General features: G+C 34.2%; 2 protein-coding genes across 2 annotated transcripts; one reads left to right on the top strand and one right to left on the bottom strand.

The window, feature by feature from the left end:
• Nucleotides 1-13: 13 nt before the first annotated feature.
• On the bottom strand, nt 14-5,464 carry LOC128208071 (uncharacterized). The gene is made up of 4 exons (XM_052911396.1): nt 5,279-5,464; nt 3,276-3,336; nt 2,961-3,064; nt 14-2,218 (listed from the first exon to the last, which is right to left on the bottom strand). The coding sequence occupies exons 1-4, from the start codon at nt 5,447-5,449 to the stop codon at nt 2,072-2,074; spliced, it is 483 nt and encodes a 160-aa protein (XP_052767356.1). The 5' UTR covers nt 5,450-5,464; the 3' UTR covers nt 14-2,071.
• A 46-nt stretch (nt 5,465-5,510) lies between these two features.
• Nucleotides 5,511-13,710, top strand: LOC128208070 (actin-related protein 2). The gene is made up of 8 exons (XM_052911395.1): nt 5,511-5,659; nt 5,925-6,035; nt 8,677-8,892; nt 9,103-9,175; nt 9,520-9,656; nt 10,176-10,325; nt 11,039-11,317; nt 12,162-13,710. The coding sequence occupies exons 1-8, from the start codon at nt 5,612-5,614 to the stop codon at nt 12,330-12,332; spliced, it is 1,185 nt and encodes a 394-aa protein (XP_052767355.1). The 5' UTR covers nt 5,511-5,611; the 3' UTR covers nt 12,333-13,710.
• Nucleotides 13,711-15,215: the final 1,505 nt, after the last annotated feature.

Genomic DNA, 15,215 nt, shown 5'->3' on the forward strand with positions numbered 1-15,215 from the left:
AAAAACCCAGAAATAAACAATTATAAACCTTTATTACTTCCATAATAAATCTTGTTATTGCATAGATAAAAATGTATATGTTAAACATACAAACATATTACTATAATCTTAAAAAACCTGGAATGAAAAGAATATCTTTCATGAAACAAGCGGACAATTATTTAAATCATCTTATAAAATTTAAACTAAAGATACATTATTTTACAACAATTGCCATTTTAAACAGTTATTGCTAGACTTTTTTACATTTTTAATCAGGTTTCTCTTGTATTCAAAATGAAATTATACTCTGTTAAAGACTGAAAACAGCTGACAAGAAGTCCTGTCGTACAGTAACATTGTAATAATAAAAACGCTCGTTTTGTGAATACATTTTTTAAAAAACTGTTCAACACTCTCATCATTTTGGCATTGCTTCAGTGGAATAAAAATTGTACAGTTAAACATCAATGAGTATTTTTTTTAATTTAGCACATTCCCTCTTGGTAATGAATTTAAGGGATCCGATACACAAACTACTGAAAGTGTGAATGCCGGCTGGCCCAAATCATTCTGGTTTTGAAGGGCATTATATGTAGAGAAAAATACATTAACATTTTACTGGAAATGATACTACATATAATTCTATTTTGCTTTGAATGATTACAAAATAGCACATACCACTTCAGTTGGAATAAAGAACAAAATGACAAAATGTAATTTCTCTATCTAATGGTATAATGTAGTTTTGGTTACTGTATTTTACAAATTAGTCATCAGCAAGCAGACATTTATGATATACTATAAAGACCAACTAGGGCCACCAGGCATCCACATTTAACATGATGGTTAACGGAACTAAATGGAATCGGCAGAAAGATAGCTAGTATGGGTCAACTATCTTAAGCTGCTGTACGGATACTGACCCAGCTGGTGCCATGTGACACTGGCCAGCCAGTCAAGGACTCATTATGCAAGACAGATATGGCAAGCTTTGCAAGCTGGCTACTTTCTGGAAATTCACAGCCTTTCCCACATAAAAATTTAACATGGCACAAAATCAATGTATCAAAAAATTGTAAACTAGTTGCTAAGACTACTGCATACATTTGTTTTGATTAAAATATCGATGGCACCATTTAAAAATGCCGAACTTACATTTTTGTACTTTTTCAGGAGATACAAAAAACAATATAAAATGTCATATACAATGACATGTAGGTTCGGGTTTTTCTGCAACTTCTTCTGACCAGTAAACTCAATTTCTATTGGCTGTTAAGTCCGGTGTTTTCAGAAAAGGCGGCAAACTAAAATATGTTAATAGAAAGATGAAAATCCTGAAATAGCAAAAAATGTAGGTTCGGCTTTTTTAATAAACTTTTTATTTGATTAAGTAAAAATGAATATATCTGACAAAAGCTGACATATATCTTTTCACATTTACTACAACAACAAATATATATAAGCACCCCAAACAGATGCCAAGGCTTGTCAGATTTTTCAATATGAAAAAGGACCATAACATATATTAATGCCAGAATGAGAGAGCAACTAGTCGTCACACATGTCCATACTGTCGCTGAAATTTATTGTAAACAAGTGTACCAAAGTACAAATTAATAGCTTTGATAGTTTAAAAGTTAATATTACAAATGAATTATAAAGATGTTCGCTTCAGGCAATAACAACGCCATAACAATACCTAGGTGTGCTTTTGTGAAAAACAGACAAGTCAAAAATTTATATGAAAGAAGTAGGTAACTAGAGTGGTATGCCTGTCGATATGTATTAAGAGTAAAAAAATGGAAGACAAAAAGTATGAGCATCATGTTCTCAAACAATCTTAAGTCACTATAGAAGGAAAAAGCTTAATGCTGTTTTTTAGTGCTTGTGTAAATTGTGTAATATTCCAGATTTGAGAAGAGTTCTGATGTTTTTAAAGAAAATTATCTTTATGATAATCAATTCATGATAAACTTATTTCTATTTTGTGAAATCAACCTTAAAAAAAAAGATTTTTATGCTTAAAATATTTCGAGAAAATGGTTCCTAAAGAACACAACCATGATGATCACCCTGATACACTAGGATGCTACAACTCATTTTTGAATCGTTTCTGTATATCATCCTCCTGCTGCTTGATCAGGTAGTCCATGTAGCCGACTACCGGGTATTTCGGCTTGTAAGTCTTCTCATAAACCTCGTCCAGACCTTCAAGCTGCTTGTCCGTCAAACCAGTCTGAAATAAGAGGACAGGTAATGATCGGTGAAATATAGTGGAAGGCTAGCATAACATAAATCACAGGCCTTTTTCCATGTTAATGTATCTCATGGATCAAATTTTCTGATACATTCCAAATTGAAATATTCTTAAAAACTGTGCATACAGGTAGTTACTCTCTGAATATCTTTCCCAAGGATTGTTATAATGAATTTCTCCCAAATTTGGTGGAAATCCTCATTTCCCAAATCAATAGAAGAGGGTCTGATTAAATTTAATTTACATGTATGTGTAGGAGCAAATCATGCACTCTGAGGACAAAAAGTCATCTAAAATCATTACTTAACTTGCATCTAAGTTAAATAGCAACATTAGTTTGTGTTTGCAGACACTTCACTACTGGCATTATTTAAAACTGAACAAAAAAAAACTACCAGTAAATCAAGAAACTTTTACATGACAACAGACCAGTGTTAAACAAAAAATAATATTTGAGTTTCTTTACATTTGCAACTCATCATTTAATTCTTCTATAAGACACAAGTCTGGAATATTGGGCTTTTATCTTTATTTCCCTCTGGTTTCTGTACCATTGAACAGATCCCTGAGCAGTGGGTTTTTGCTTTTTCAAAGCCTAATCTGTGCACTATGAGTACATTATATTTCAAGTCACTAGTGTCAGCCTTAATTGCCATTTGGCCATTATAAAAAAATAGTTTAAATTATTAATTGAATTGTCAGCTGCAGCCAGGACACCTACCAGATCATGAGTGAGATCCTTCTCTTCTAGTGACCAAAGAGCATGAGCCTTGCTGGCATCTTTCCCAACCAAAATGTTGTAGTCCGACTCCTTCCCGTAAAACCCTGGAATAATGAATCATGTAGTTATATGTTAAGTAATAAAGTCAAGACAAAATAGCATGGGCCCTTCTGCTGTCATTTCATAACAATTATAAGGGGTTGTCTTAGTGTCTTTACTACATAAGATTAGAAAAGAGAAACATATTTTTTTGTTAATGCAAATTGTAAACAATTATGTAAAAACTATTGCTAGATAGTAGAGGTATATGCTTACTTTTTCCAGATGTCACATCAAACACAACCCCTTTAAGAGCTAGGTAGATTGGCAATTCTGGCTGGAAAATAAAAATTCAACATACTTATACACTGGTAACAAGTTACATTCGAAAATAACAAATAATCTTCAATTTCTGAAGAGCACTTCCGAAAATAAAAGGAGAGATAAGGACTAAGGTGGTTGGATTTATCCATCTTATTTACCTCATTATTAATTAAAAAAACAAACACCACCTATGTGAAACCATGAGTCATCATCAGTTATGTGATCATGACTGCTACATACTTCTAATTATCACTCATCAACTATGGATACATCAATGTTGACAGGTGGTGCAACTTAAGTATGTTGAGAATTTAAGTCTGTCTTTTCAACACTTTTTAAAGAAATCCTAACCTCAACATTCATCAAGTATATTTGAATTGTGTTGCATCTGTCACTTCCTTTCCTAGGGCTATTAATTTAAATAATCAATTTATGCTATCATAAACTTTAAATGTGCCATTATTTTTTACATATGAGTAAGGTAAGAGAGAGAGCTTTTCAGCATGAATGTGAAATGATAAATTCAATGGCTAGCAGTTTTCTTTTTATATTATTGGACCCATTAAGTTATCTAACAAAAAAGCAATGATACTGTTTCGTTCTGACACATTCCCTGCACAAATATGAAAAAGTAACAGAGTCTTTTTCAACCGACATAGGAATGCACAAAATTACAGACAATATGGTCCATGGTCATTACAGACCATATTTTGGGACATTACTAACAATATTTTGGGACATTACAAACTAACTAGAGAAACATAACAGACCATGATTTATAATTTATTTACAGTTGGTTTTAACATTATTCTCCTCATCCTCTTTCTATTTTAGTAAATAAATGATTTGCTCATTTTGATATAACACCTGCCAAATTCTTCCATGAAATTCAGTGGTTGGAATAAATACCTTAAGAACAGTGAATATAACAAGAACAAGATATTTTAATAGATCTTTCCAGTGTTTAAGCTAAAGAAGTTGTGAGGATGTAAGATACAACTCCTGCATTTATATATAAAGAATGACGTTTGATTGTTGCAATCTTTGCAAATTATGTCTAAAACAGGTAATTTTGAAAGCATTTCAACCAAAAAAATATTACTATGTAACGACAAACTTTAATTTCGTATAAGTGTGAAAAGCCATCTTGATTGGCATACTTTCACTGTACCATTCTCATTGTCCTAATGTTTCAGTCACTTTCAAGCATGGTACATAGTGCCCCCCCCCCCCCCCCCAAAAAAAAGGTACATGTAAATTATAAAATTAAAACAAACTGTAAATAAAATTATAATTCATGTTCCATTATGCTCTTCTAGATGGTCTGTATTTTCCCAAAATAGGATCCTTTCTGTCTTGTCCAAAATGTCAATGGTCCGTGTTTCAATATTTTAGCTTAAGTAATATGATACTCCCGCCTACTGTTATGCTCCTAGGCACACAGTTGTCTTGCTAAGTTCTTGGTGAACATATGTAGATGAATAAATGGCATACAAAATTTAGTTGTATTCTATTTTCCAGAAGCACCAAATATTAAATCAGTCCGTAATGTCTTGATACCAATGCACAGGTCTATGCGAAATTAAGGAGAAAAAGGCCTCGAGGCTAGACTGCTACCATTTTGGCAAGGCCTTAGTCTTTATTCAAAACTGAGGAGGTTTTTAAACTAACCTTTAAATAGTTTTAAAATGAACAATGCAATGAAATCCGCACAATATGTCAGTTTTCAATGTTCTATTTTAATATTCGGCCAACTGGGAAACTCAATCTAGTATATTCAGGCCTGACTTAAAAAAATGAAATATTTAAAACTGTTTCCAGTCATTTGACATGTTGGATGATCAAGCCCCAATTCGTTCATAAGCATTTGGCAACTGTAACTTCAAACGATACAAATGTATCCGAAATCGGTATCCGAAATACAAAAAAGTAAGGTAAACAGAAGTGTTTCTTACGTCTGATGCGTCGTATTTGGCTAATTCGTCAGCCGTGAACATTTTGGGTGGTACTCCTCCTTCATTTGTTTCAATTTCCACTCGAACCGGTACATATTTATCGCATAAAACAAGAACAAAGCAAAAATATGGTAAAGCCAAACAAAATAGTGATGACTTGGCCGCAGACATGTTGAAAGTGATATGAAGCAGGATCCGATTAGTCAATGAGCTTCGCATGAACCAATCATGACTCAGATAACAAATTTTTGACATTGGGAGTTACTTCCGGAAGGAAACTAAACAATTTCATCGTCTAATGTAAATACCTTGGTAAATCCATCGCAATCTGCAATGGACAGCCAAGGTAGAAGAGTGATTGTCTGTGACAATGGTACAGGGGTGAGTAAAACATTGATTCAAGACATTTTAAGCGAAAAATGTCCTGAGTAGCCAAACAATTTTAACACCTAAAATACAAACCCGGAAGTGAAGTAGCTGTCAAAATTAAATCTTTATATGAAAAGTTAGTTATTCGACATATAATTTCAGCTTAAATGCTTTTTAGAAATAACTATTTATGTCGAATTGTATATCAATTATTTAATTTCCTGATATTTGACTTTTTAACGTTGATGATCCTTATGTTTACTATTTCCTATTTCAGTTTGTGAAAGTAGGAGATGCTGGTTCTAACTTCCCCTCTCACATTTTCCCCTCATTGGTTGGAAGGCCAATTATCAGGTCTGCTGTCAAGGTCAATGATGTGGAAATCAAGGTATTGAACAGGCCAGGCACCTTCCCATACCAAGCTATAATATAGCATAATCAATCTGTAGTCTAAAATAGTAGACGTGTTATAAGGGATTATTCCAATCCCTAACGTCTAACGGGAATGTGCAAAAAACAGGGGTGTTTTAAAAATATTGAAATTGTTTTAAGTGAAGTATTTTATGGTTGAAATTGATCATAAAGAGTTATATTCATATTTTACCATGTAAGTGAAATGTTATTTTGCACTAAACAAGCATTTAATGCATTAAAACTAGTTGTTTACCTTTCGAATAAAACGAAAGTTGACTGACACAGAAAACAATTATGCGAAGGGGAACAACTCGATACAATCGTAATAACTCGGCCTCCTCCGACAAAGCTTCGAGATAGACCTCGTTATACAATCGTAACAACTCGGCCATGGCCGAAATGTTCCGAGCGATTTAAAACTGTGCCCTGAAGCCTTGCAGGTGCCCTTCATGTATATATCGTTCTGTTTTGACAGAATGAAATGAAAAAAAGCCGTCAAACTCATAATTATAAGTTGGATATTTATTTTGTGTGTGCGGAACTAATATAAAATAACATTATCTGGTAATATTTCTTGTTTTTATGATATTTTATAGACTCTATATGCTTTAACCCGGAATACTGATCGGAACAACTACCCACTTTTGATACTAAACAATATATACGTGAAGGATTTGCCATATCAAAAATCTAAAAAAAATCCGCCAACGTACAATTATTTGGACTAAATCAATCTGTAATAGCCCACCATTTGGGCTTTATTTCAATGAATGATAAAGTTGACTGCACCCCTGCGTCCTGTTTCATGGGCAGGGGTGTAGGGTAGTTGGTATTATAGTACCTTTAGATGAAATGCAACACTAAAACATTAACAGACTAAAAAATTTTAATGAAATGCAATCAATTCTGACACAGCCAACCACTTACTGATGTGTTAAATGTAGTTCTTTTCTTAAACAAATTTATTTCTATGAACACTGATTTCTGCTTGCATTTAGTTTATTTTCTTATATTTTTGGCACAAACTTGACCAAGTAACACTTTTATTTCACTGAAATGTGTGTCTAAAATTGGATAAGATACATGTTTGTAACTTGTAGTACCAATCAGTGGTCTAAATTAGCCAGGCCCGCAAATCCTGCACCAGTGTACGAAATTCGGATTTGAATCCACTAGCCCATTCGGGCTACCAGATAGGAAATTTTACTAGCCGAAAACCAATTTCACTAGCCCAAACATAAACACCATATTAAAAGTATCACTCGTTTTGGAAGCATTTATGAAAACACGCTCATTCAGTTTCAATAATTCAATAAATGTTCCTCAATCTGGACAAGTCAATGCGTCAATATTTTATTAAGCAAAGTGAATTTCTTGCAGACTAAAAAAATTGGGCGCCCCATCCCATGGAAAAGCCTTAAAAAAGGTAAAAAAAAGGAGAAAATATTGTCTGACTCTGTTGAACATATCATTTAAGATTGTAAGAACTATGCGTGTACAATTAGTAGAATTATGCGTGTACAATTAGTTCTCTTATCCAATGCAACCTTGTCAAATCCGAAATGCACCAGCAATTGTGCAATGATTTTTTTTCTACTTTCAGTTTCACTTTCAAATTCCGGAAGAAGAAAAAATTGATGCCAATATTCCTATAAATGTTATTTAAAATAATGGCAAAACAATTTAAAGGTATATAATAGAACCTAACTGTACTGTACACTGACAACGATTTAACTATGTCCAATAGTTCTCCTTTAATACTTTTGTCAGGAAGTAAACGGGCACCTGTTTCCCTCGCATAAAAGACGATGTTTGTAATTTTCTTTTACGCATTAAAAACTTAAAATCTATCATTTAATTTTGGACAATAATAAAATATATTTAAACAAAATAAATAAAGTATCAATTTTTATATTGATAATTAGCGTCTAAGCTGCTTTTCACTGCCATCGTATTTAGCGAAAACTGCCGAAGTTATCGTTAACTTACATAATGGGCGGAGTTATTGACGTCATTGAGTTTGACTGCTGCTAATAGTTAGTAGTTACAAACAGATCGATAATCACTTGTCACTTCGGGCTTTAATTACTCTAGACATGTGTTTATATATATTAATTGAATAAAGAAACATTCTGCTCATAGCTTGCAGCCCTGAACCGCAGAACAATTAGCTTTTTGATCATCGTAAATTTCGGCAATTCTGACTTCGCTTTGTTCTTTCGCCATTGTCAAGACGACTAAGTCGCTCAAGATGCCTGGTAGGACGCATTCTTAAATAATAAGCGTATAAAACACGATGCTTTACGCTTTTAATTGGTGTTTTTTGTTTTATTAAATTACATTTGGAAAAAACGGTAGCCCGATCGGGCTAGTTTTTACGGAGATCCGGTAGCCCGAGCTGAAATTCGGTAGCCTCGGGCTATCTGACTACCGCGAATTTCGAACACTGCTGCACTCGTAAAATGCTTTACAGGGTTGCTCAAATACTGGATTGTGTATAGCAGCTCTTGTTAAAAAGATATTGGAAAGCACTTTAATAAGGATAAGAGCTTATTTGTTCAAAGTCTAATTTTGTTGACTGACCAAAAATTATTTACAAAAATATGTGTTTACAGGATATTATGATTGGTGATGAAGCCAGCCAGCTTCGCTCCATGTTGGAAGTGAACTATCCAATGGAAAATGGCATTGTGCGAAACTGGGATGATATGCAGATCCTTTATGACTATACATTTGGCCCTGAGAAAATGAAGCTTGACACCAGAAACACCAAAGTACTCCTTACAGAACCTCCCTTGAATCCTACAAGGAACAGAGAAAAAATGATAGAAGTAAGACTCATTTTGCTATTGTGCCTATTTGTGTTTCAGTCCATCTTTGAAAGAATCCCATGTATGGGACAGTCTGTATCATTTTAGCCATTCTCGCAGCATGAAGGTTTTGATAAATGGTTAAAAAATCATTCATGTGCAGATTCATCCTTTTAAACAAGAATATTTTCATTATGAATGATGAATGTTATGATAATATTTTTATTTCAGGTGATGTTTGAGAAGTATCAGTTTGCTGGTGTCTATGTTGGAATTCAAGCAGTTCTTACACTCTATGCTCAAGGTATTTCTCATTCTGAAATAGTAATGTTCTCCTTGTTTTGTTTTCTCACATCATGTATATCCTATTTGCTGAATAATGGATCAACCTAGACTGGAATAAGTTTCAACTGACAGTAATTAAATTGTGATAAAGAAAGAAAATTGAGTTATTTTTTCCATATTACATATTTGAATTGAAACTGTGCTTCTACAGTATCTAAACAATTCCTTTCTTTCGATGTTGTTAAGTAATTTAAATGTATTTATGTTTAGTAACCATACTTACTTTGGATGCTAGGGTTAAACAGTGACTCGATTTTCACATCTCATCCCTATTTAATATTTCACCGTACATGTACATTTCAGGTTTGATCACTGGCGTGGTGGTAGACTCTGGTGACGGAGTGACCCATATATGTCCCGTGTATGAGGGATTTGCTCTTCCCCATCTAACACGTCGTCTAGACATCGCCGGCAGGGACATCACCAAGTACCTTATTAAGGTATGCTAATCTCCACTGAGTCCAGTGGTAGTTTGTTCAATTTTGTTTGCATGAACACAGATATTGAGTCTTACATTCAATAAAATATGGATTTAGACCACTGTAGAAGGAATTTGTTTTGTTTAATAATAATTTTTTTCCAACAACTGAATGCACCTGTAACAAGAAGGCAGTTTAGTTGTTTTAGATTGAGCCTTTGATGATAAATCTTTCCCAATTTATTTTTATAATGTTCAGAAAAGGTTAATTAATAAGTTCTCAATTAAGGCATTGAGCATTCAATTTATTTGTTATGAAATATGCCATATCATATTTAAATAAAATGTGTGATGATAATTTACGGCTAATACAGCTTGAAGCTTCTCATCGTAGTGTATGGTATGTTTCTGGAATAGGATCATTGATGTATAGTTAAATGATTCAGCTCTTGAAATCATATTTCTTTGCTTTTAAAGTTTTGCTTGAAAAAGAATAAATTTTGCATGGTCTAAACTAGTACATGTTTAATCTTGTCTACAGCTGTTGTTGCTACGAGGTTATGCCTTCAACCACTCCGCCGATTTCGAGACTGTGCGTATCATGAAGGAGAAACTATGCTACGTTGGCTATGATATTGAGCAGGAGCAGAAACTTGCTCTGGAAACTACTGTCCTTGTAGAAACATATACTGTAAGTTCTTAATTTCTTCATCTTTTTAAAATGCTTCTATTCCTATTTATGGTAGAAAAACATGATCACCTCTCACCCAAGAGTAGGATCAATCCCCACCAGGGTTACTTTCTCACTGCCACACAAATGGACATGGTGAATTGAACTCAAGAGTGATTGCTATCAGCTTACAGCTAAAATAATTTAGAAATTTGTATTATTTGTAACAACAATATGTAGCATGAAAACAAAAGTCAAAGAAATATCAGATTTGTTTCCTTAACAGAGGTTTTTACAGTTCATAGCATAATAAGTTTTTTTTCACTTTGAAAATTTCCTGAGTTTGCAAACATGAACCCTGAAGGATCAATAGAAATTTATTGAAGATAATTGTCTAATGCTCTGAAAGATGTAGTAATGCTCTTCTACTCAATTATATGTACTTGCTTGACAAGTTGTTGACAACACAACCTGCTTGCAGTGAGTTTTCACAATGGCTTTTAGTCAAATGTATGAAAGTGTATGCGTTGTTGCATTTTGCCATCCATGAGATAGTGTAGGGGCTGAAACCTTTGTCATGCATATGCTAAATTGAGAAGCCAGCCTGTCAAATGACAGTCCCATGTCTGTAGATGAAAGGTGAAGGTCACTTTCATCATTGGTCATAATTGCTTGTGATTTGCCTTTCTAGAGGGTATGATTTTTAATTCTAAAAAATGATGATTCATTTCCAGTTACCAGATGGTCGTGTCATCAAGGTTGGAGGAGAGCGGTTTGAAGCCCCGGAGGCTCTTTTCCAGCCCCACCTGATCAACGTGGAGGGTGACGGGGTGGCAGAGATGCTCTTCAAGGCCATTCAGGCAGCTGACATCGACACTCGACCTGAGTTTTACAAGCATATTGTGTTGTCAGGCGGCAGCACTATGTACCCTGGGCTCCCTAGTAGATTGGAGCGGGAGTTAAAACAGCTTTACCTTGAGCGAATACTTAAAGGAGACACTGAGAAACTAAGTGTAAGTTGATAAATATGCCCTTGTCTTCCACTATCATTTAGTTTCGTTGCAATATCAGTTAGTTTTGCATTAATGAAGCAATTTGTTTTTAAAACTGAAAAATGAATGAGGTGGTGTAGTGGTGTAAGTGTCTGTCCCTCGACTTATATTTGGGATTGAGTCCAATAAGGTCATGGAGCCATTTCTAATATCCGCTCATTATTGACACTCATTGCTTGCATTTCAGTTCCTGAATCATTAAAATATGCACACGAGTTTTGATCACTATAGTATAGAGATCAAATGAAATACTAAAATGAAAATGGAAATCAATATTTTGTATACTATATAAACTTAATATTGTGAAAAGACTGTAAAAAAAAAGTATTTATATTCAATTTTCAAGCTGCGTTTATGTTAAGTTAAAAATTAAGGTACAATGTATCTATGAGCCTTGATGTTGTCGTTGGTTACTGCAATGACCTTGTTGTCATAATGCAAATTCTTAACTATGAGTCATAACTTGATATTAACTGTTAAAGATATCATCATGAAACTTGGTACATATACTTGTCAGAATAAAATACACCTGTATAGAAAGTCACATATTTCTAGGTGATGAAAAGCTTGATGATGTTGATATCTGTTTGGTGTGCTCTTATTTATCAGTGGTTATGCAAGACTAGGCATATTGGGAAAGATGACACATACCTGTCGAAATTGTTATTTTTGGCATGCAGTGTTAGCAATGGGGGGGGGGGGGGGGGTGAGATAATTGTAATCATGAGAAATATAAGTATAAGAACAGCTAAAAAGAAGCTATAATAGATATCATGATATTCATGTTAAATTTATCTTCTCACAGAAATTCAAGATCCGCATAGAAGACCCGCCACGGCGAAAACACATGGTGTTCCTTGGTGGAGCCGTATTGGCCGATATAATGAAGGATAAGCCTGACTTCTGGATGACACGAGAGGAATACGAGGAGAAGGGGGTTGGGGTGCTCCAGAAACTGCTTGGCCCCGTCAAGTGATTTATAACACATTCTTAGGGACCACTTGCTATGATAATTGACTTGTAGGACTTTTTTTATTTTCATCATGAACAAAATTGATATTGCAATACATTTTTTTCCCGTAATTTAAAGTTTTATACATGTATCTTTTTTTTGTGGCTTTGTTTGAATTGTGTCCTGTAATGTTATTACGTGCTTTATGTTTCGCCTCTAGTATTAAAAAGGTTTGGTAAAGGATACTGAAAGACTATTTTACGTTGCTAATCCAATGTCTCGATAGACTGTTACTGTATTTTACAACATCTGTTACTGTGGTTAACCACTAAATGTTGAGTATTGCAGCTATATGTGATTTCAAATACATTTCAATTACATGTTAGTTCCACTGTTGGTATCAGAATTATTTTACTGACATTTTGTGCCAATGCAAAGTACCGTCTCCTCTTCTGCTTATGATACATTTTTTTACCTATCATTGCTTAACAAATACATGTAGGGTTATTCTTGCCTGTTTAATGAAAAAAATTGTTATTCATATTTGAAGGTAATGTGTTCGATTAGAGTATTAGTCTTGCTTGGAAAGCTGTTTGGATCCACTGCTTTTTAACTACGCATGACCAACATTAAAAGAAATTGATAAAAACAATAACTGAGAGTGGATCTGGTATAAGATTTGCCTGATGAGTTGCTTAAGTGATGTTGAATTACACATCTATATTATACAAAATGTAATACACATGCTGGGCTGTTGAATGGTATGTTTAAATACTTATTATTATGAAATGTTCAACTTTGTGGTCATTTAACAACATTTCTTTGCCAAAATACTTTGCCTTTTAGTGACATATTGCTTTATTATTAGCTCTTCCGACTCTACAAGTTGTCAAAGTCGTCAAATATCATATGAAACTTGGTACACATGTTACAAGTGACAAAGCATGTTGTTATAGTAACTTCAATGAACATTATTTATTTATTAAAGATAATCACATGAAACTTAGTCGACATGTTACCAATGACAAAATGCCCATGTGTATTAAATCACACAATTCCGACAAAGCTGCTTTAATAAAAGTGGAGTTATGCCCCCTGTTTATCGACTGAAAAAAAACGGACAAGCATTGGCATCTGCTTGTGGTGCCCTTGGTGTTCTATCATTCCTACTCAGACATACACTGAGAACATTTCTACCATAGCAGTTAATGTGTTGTTATGAAAGACATCATACAAAAACTTTGTGGAGAACGGAACCACCAACCATACAGTGGTACTGTTGCACTTTCAAACGGTGAAACTTGAGAAAGGCGTCATATAAATGATGTCACTATTCATGCATCTTGTTGCTGTATATATACGATAACTATTATTATGTAAAAATAAATATATTTAATTAACAGTGGACGTTATGCTTTACACCCTGACTTTCACCTATGAATATGTAGCCATTCTTACAATACACTTAAATGGTAATGAACTTGGTCCATATACAGCCATCAAATTATCCTTGTCGGTACGGTTTATATTATGATCATAACTATGGTCATACATTTGATAGATTTACCGCTATAAAACTGCCATACTATCGACAGTATACATTTCATTGGATCATATGAACTAGTTCTTGTTTATTTTCGTTGACAATTCATGGTCTCTTTCTGCAAAATATCGGCGTTATTCAATTATTATAAACATTTACATTTACTTGTTATGGTTGTAATACTAAAGCTGCATATATTTCGTGTTCTTATCTCAAAGAACAATCCACCCATGTTGGGCAAAGTAGCCCATCGGATTGTTTCACAGTAGAAGTTCGCATCTCAACCTTAACTCTGTAACTTGTAGATTACAGAAGCAATTGATTTGACCATGGTTGTCAATGAAACATTCAATATTATAGTTGGTCAGTAAGCAATAGCACATGGTTGTATTATCCAATGGCTTATTAATTTTGACCAACTCTTAACTACCTCCAGCAAGTGACCATATGGAGCGAGGCGCCCATTCGCGTCAGTGAATTATTTTAAGACGGAGTTTATTAAAAGGACATTTCAAAAGGGCTCTGACTTTTGAATTCCCTGTATCATGGGAATTTGTTAGGCATGTCATTCGTCATGTTGGCTAAAAGGTCAAAATCACATATTTCCAAAAGCCCATTTTCAAAAGATACCGTTCAACTAATTTTGTAACTAGTCTTGTACAATCATAGTATAAGACAAAAGCAATGATTTCATCACAGAAAAGGGGCTCCAACTTCTACACTTCCCGTTTTTTTTTTTGTTTTTTGTTTTTGCCTTTTTAAGCTAGACCCTATCGTTTTTTGAATGCCATAACTTCAGAAAAAAAGTGACTGCAACTCCCAGTTATAGCCAAATCTGAAAAAAAAAACAGTGAGAAATAAGAAATATTTTCTTATTTTCAAACCTTTTATATATGACGGGGGAGTATTGCTGTTGTCATGTTTGCAGTTACATATATCTTTCTACCTAGGCATTTGGAAAACATTTCACCGCCTGGACTGGCCGGGCCAACAATTTCCACTTCCATTTCTCCTGCCTTTACTGCACTTGTAGTAGTATATAAGGGTCGCTGTGTCTCGCCCGGGGGGCGCAGTGACCCTTTTATTTTTGGCCGTCAAATTTGGCGAAAAGCGATTTATTAGTCTGTTTTTGTGGGTTCACTTTTTTAGGCTATACTTTTTGCAGTGGTCAAACTCTTAGAAACAAAGTCATTGTTGTTTTTATGAGTGTCCACATACTTAATAAACAATTTAAACCATGTGTTTTAAAGGAAAATCCTTGGTTATATGATTTGCATACTTGGATTGTTGGTCGGGCAGGCAGGTTTTTGCGCAGGCTTCCAATAGGTTGTTTCTGCTGAATGACTTGAATAGTGATGAAACTT

Source organism: Mya arenaria, chromosome 11 (assembly GCF_026914265.1).
Source record: "Mya arenaria isolate MELC-2E11 chromosome 11, ASM2691426v1".
NCBI lineage: Eukaryota > Metazoa > Mollusca > Bivalvia > Myida > Myidae > Mya > Mya arenaria.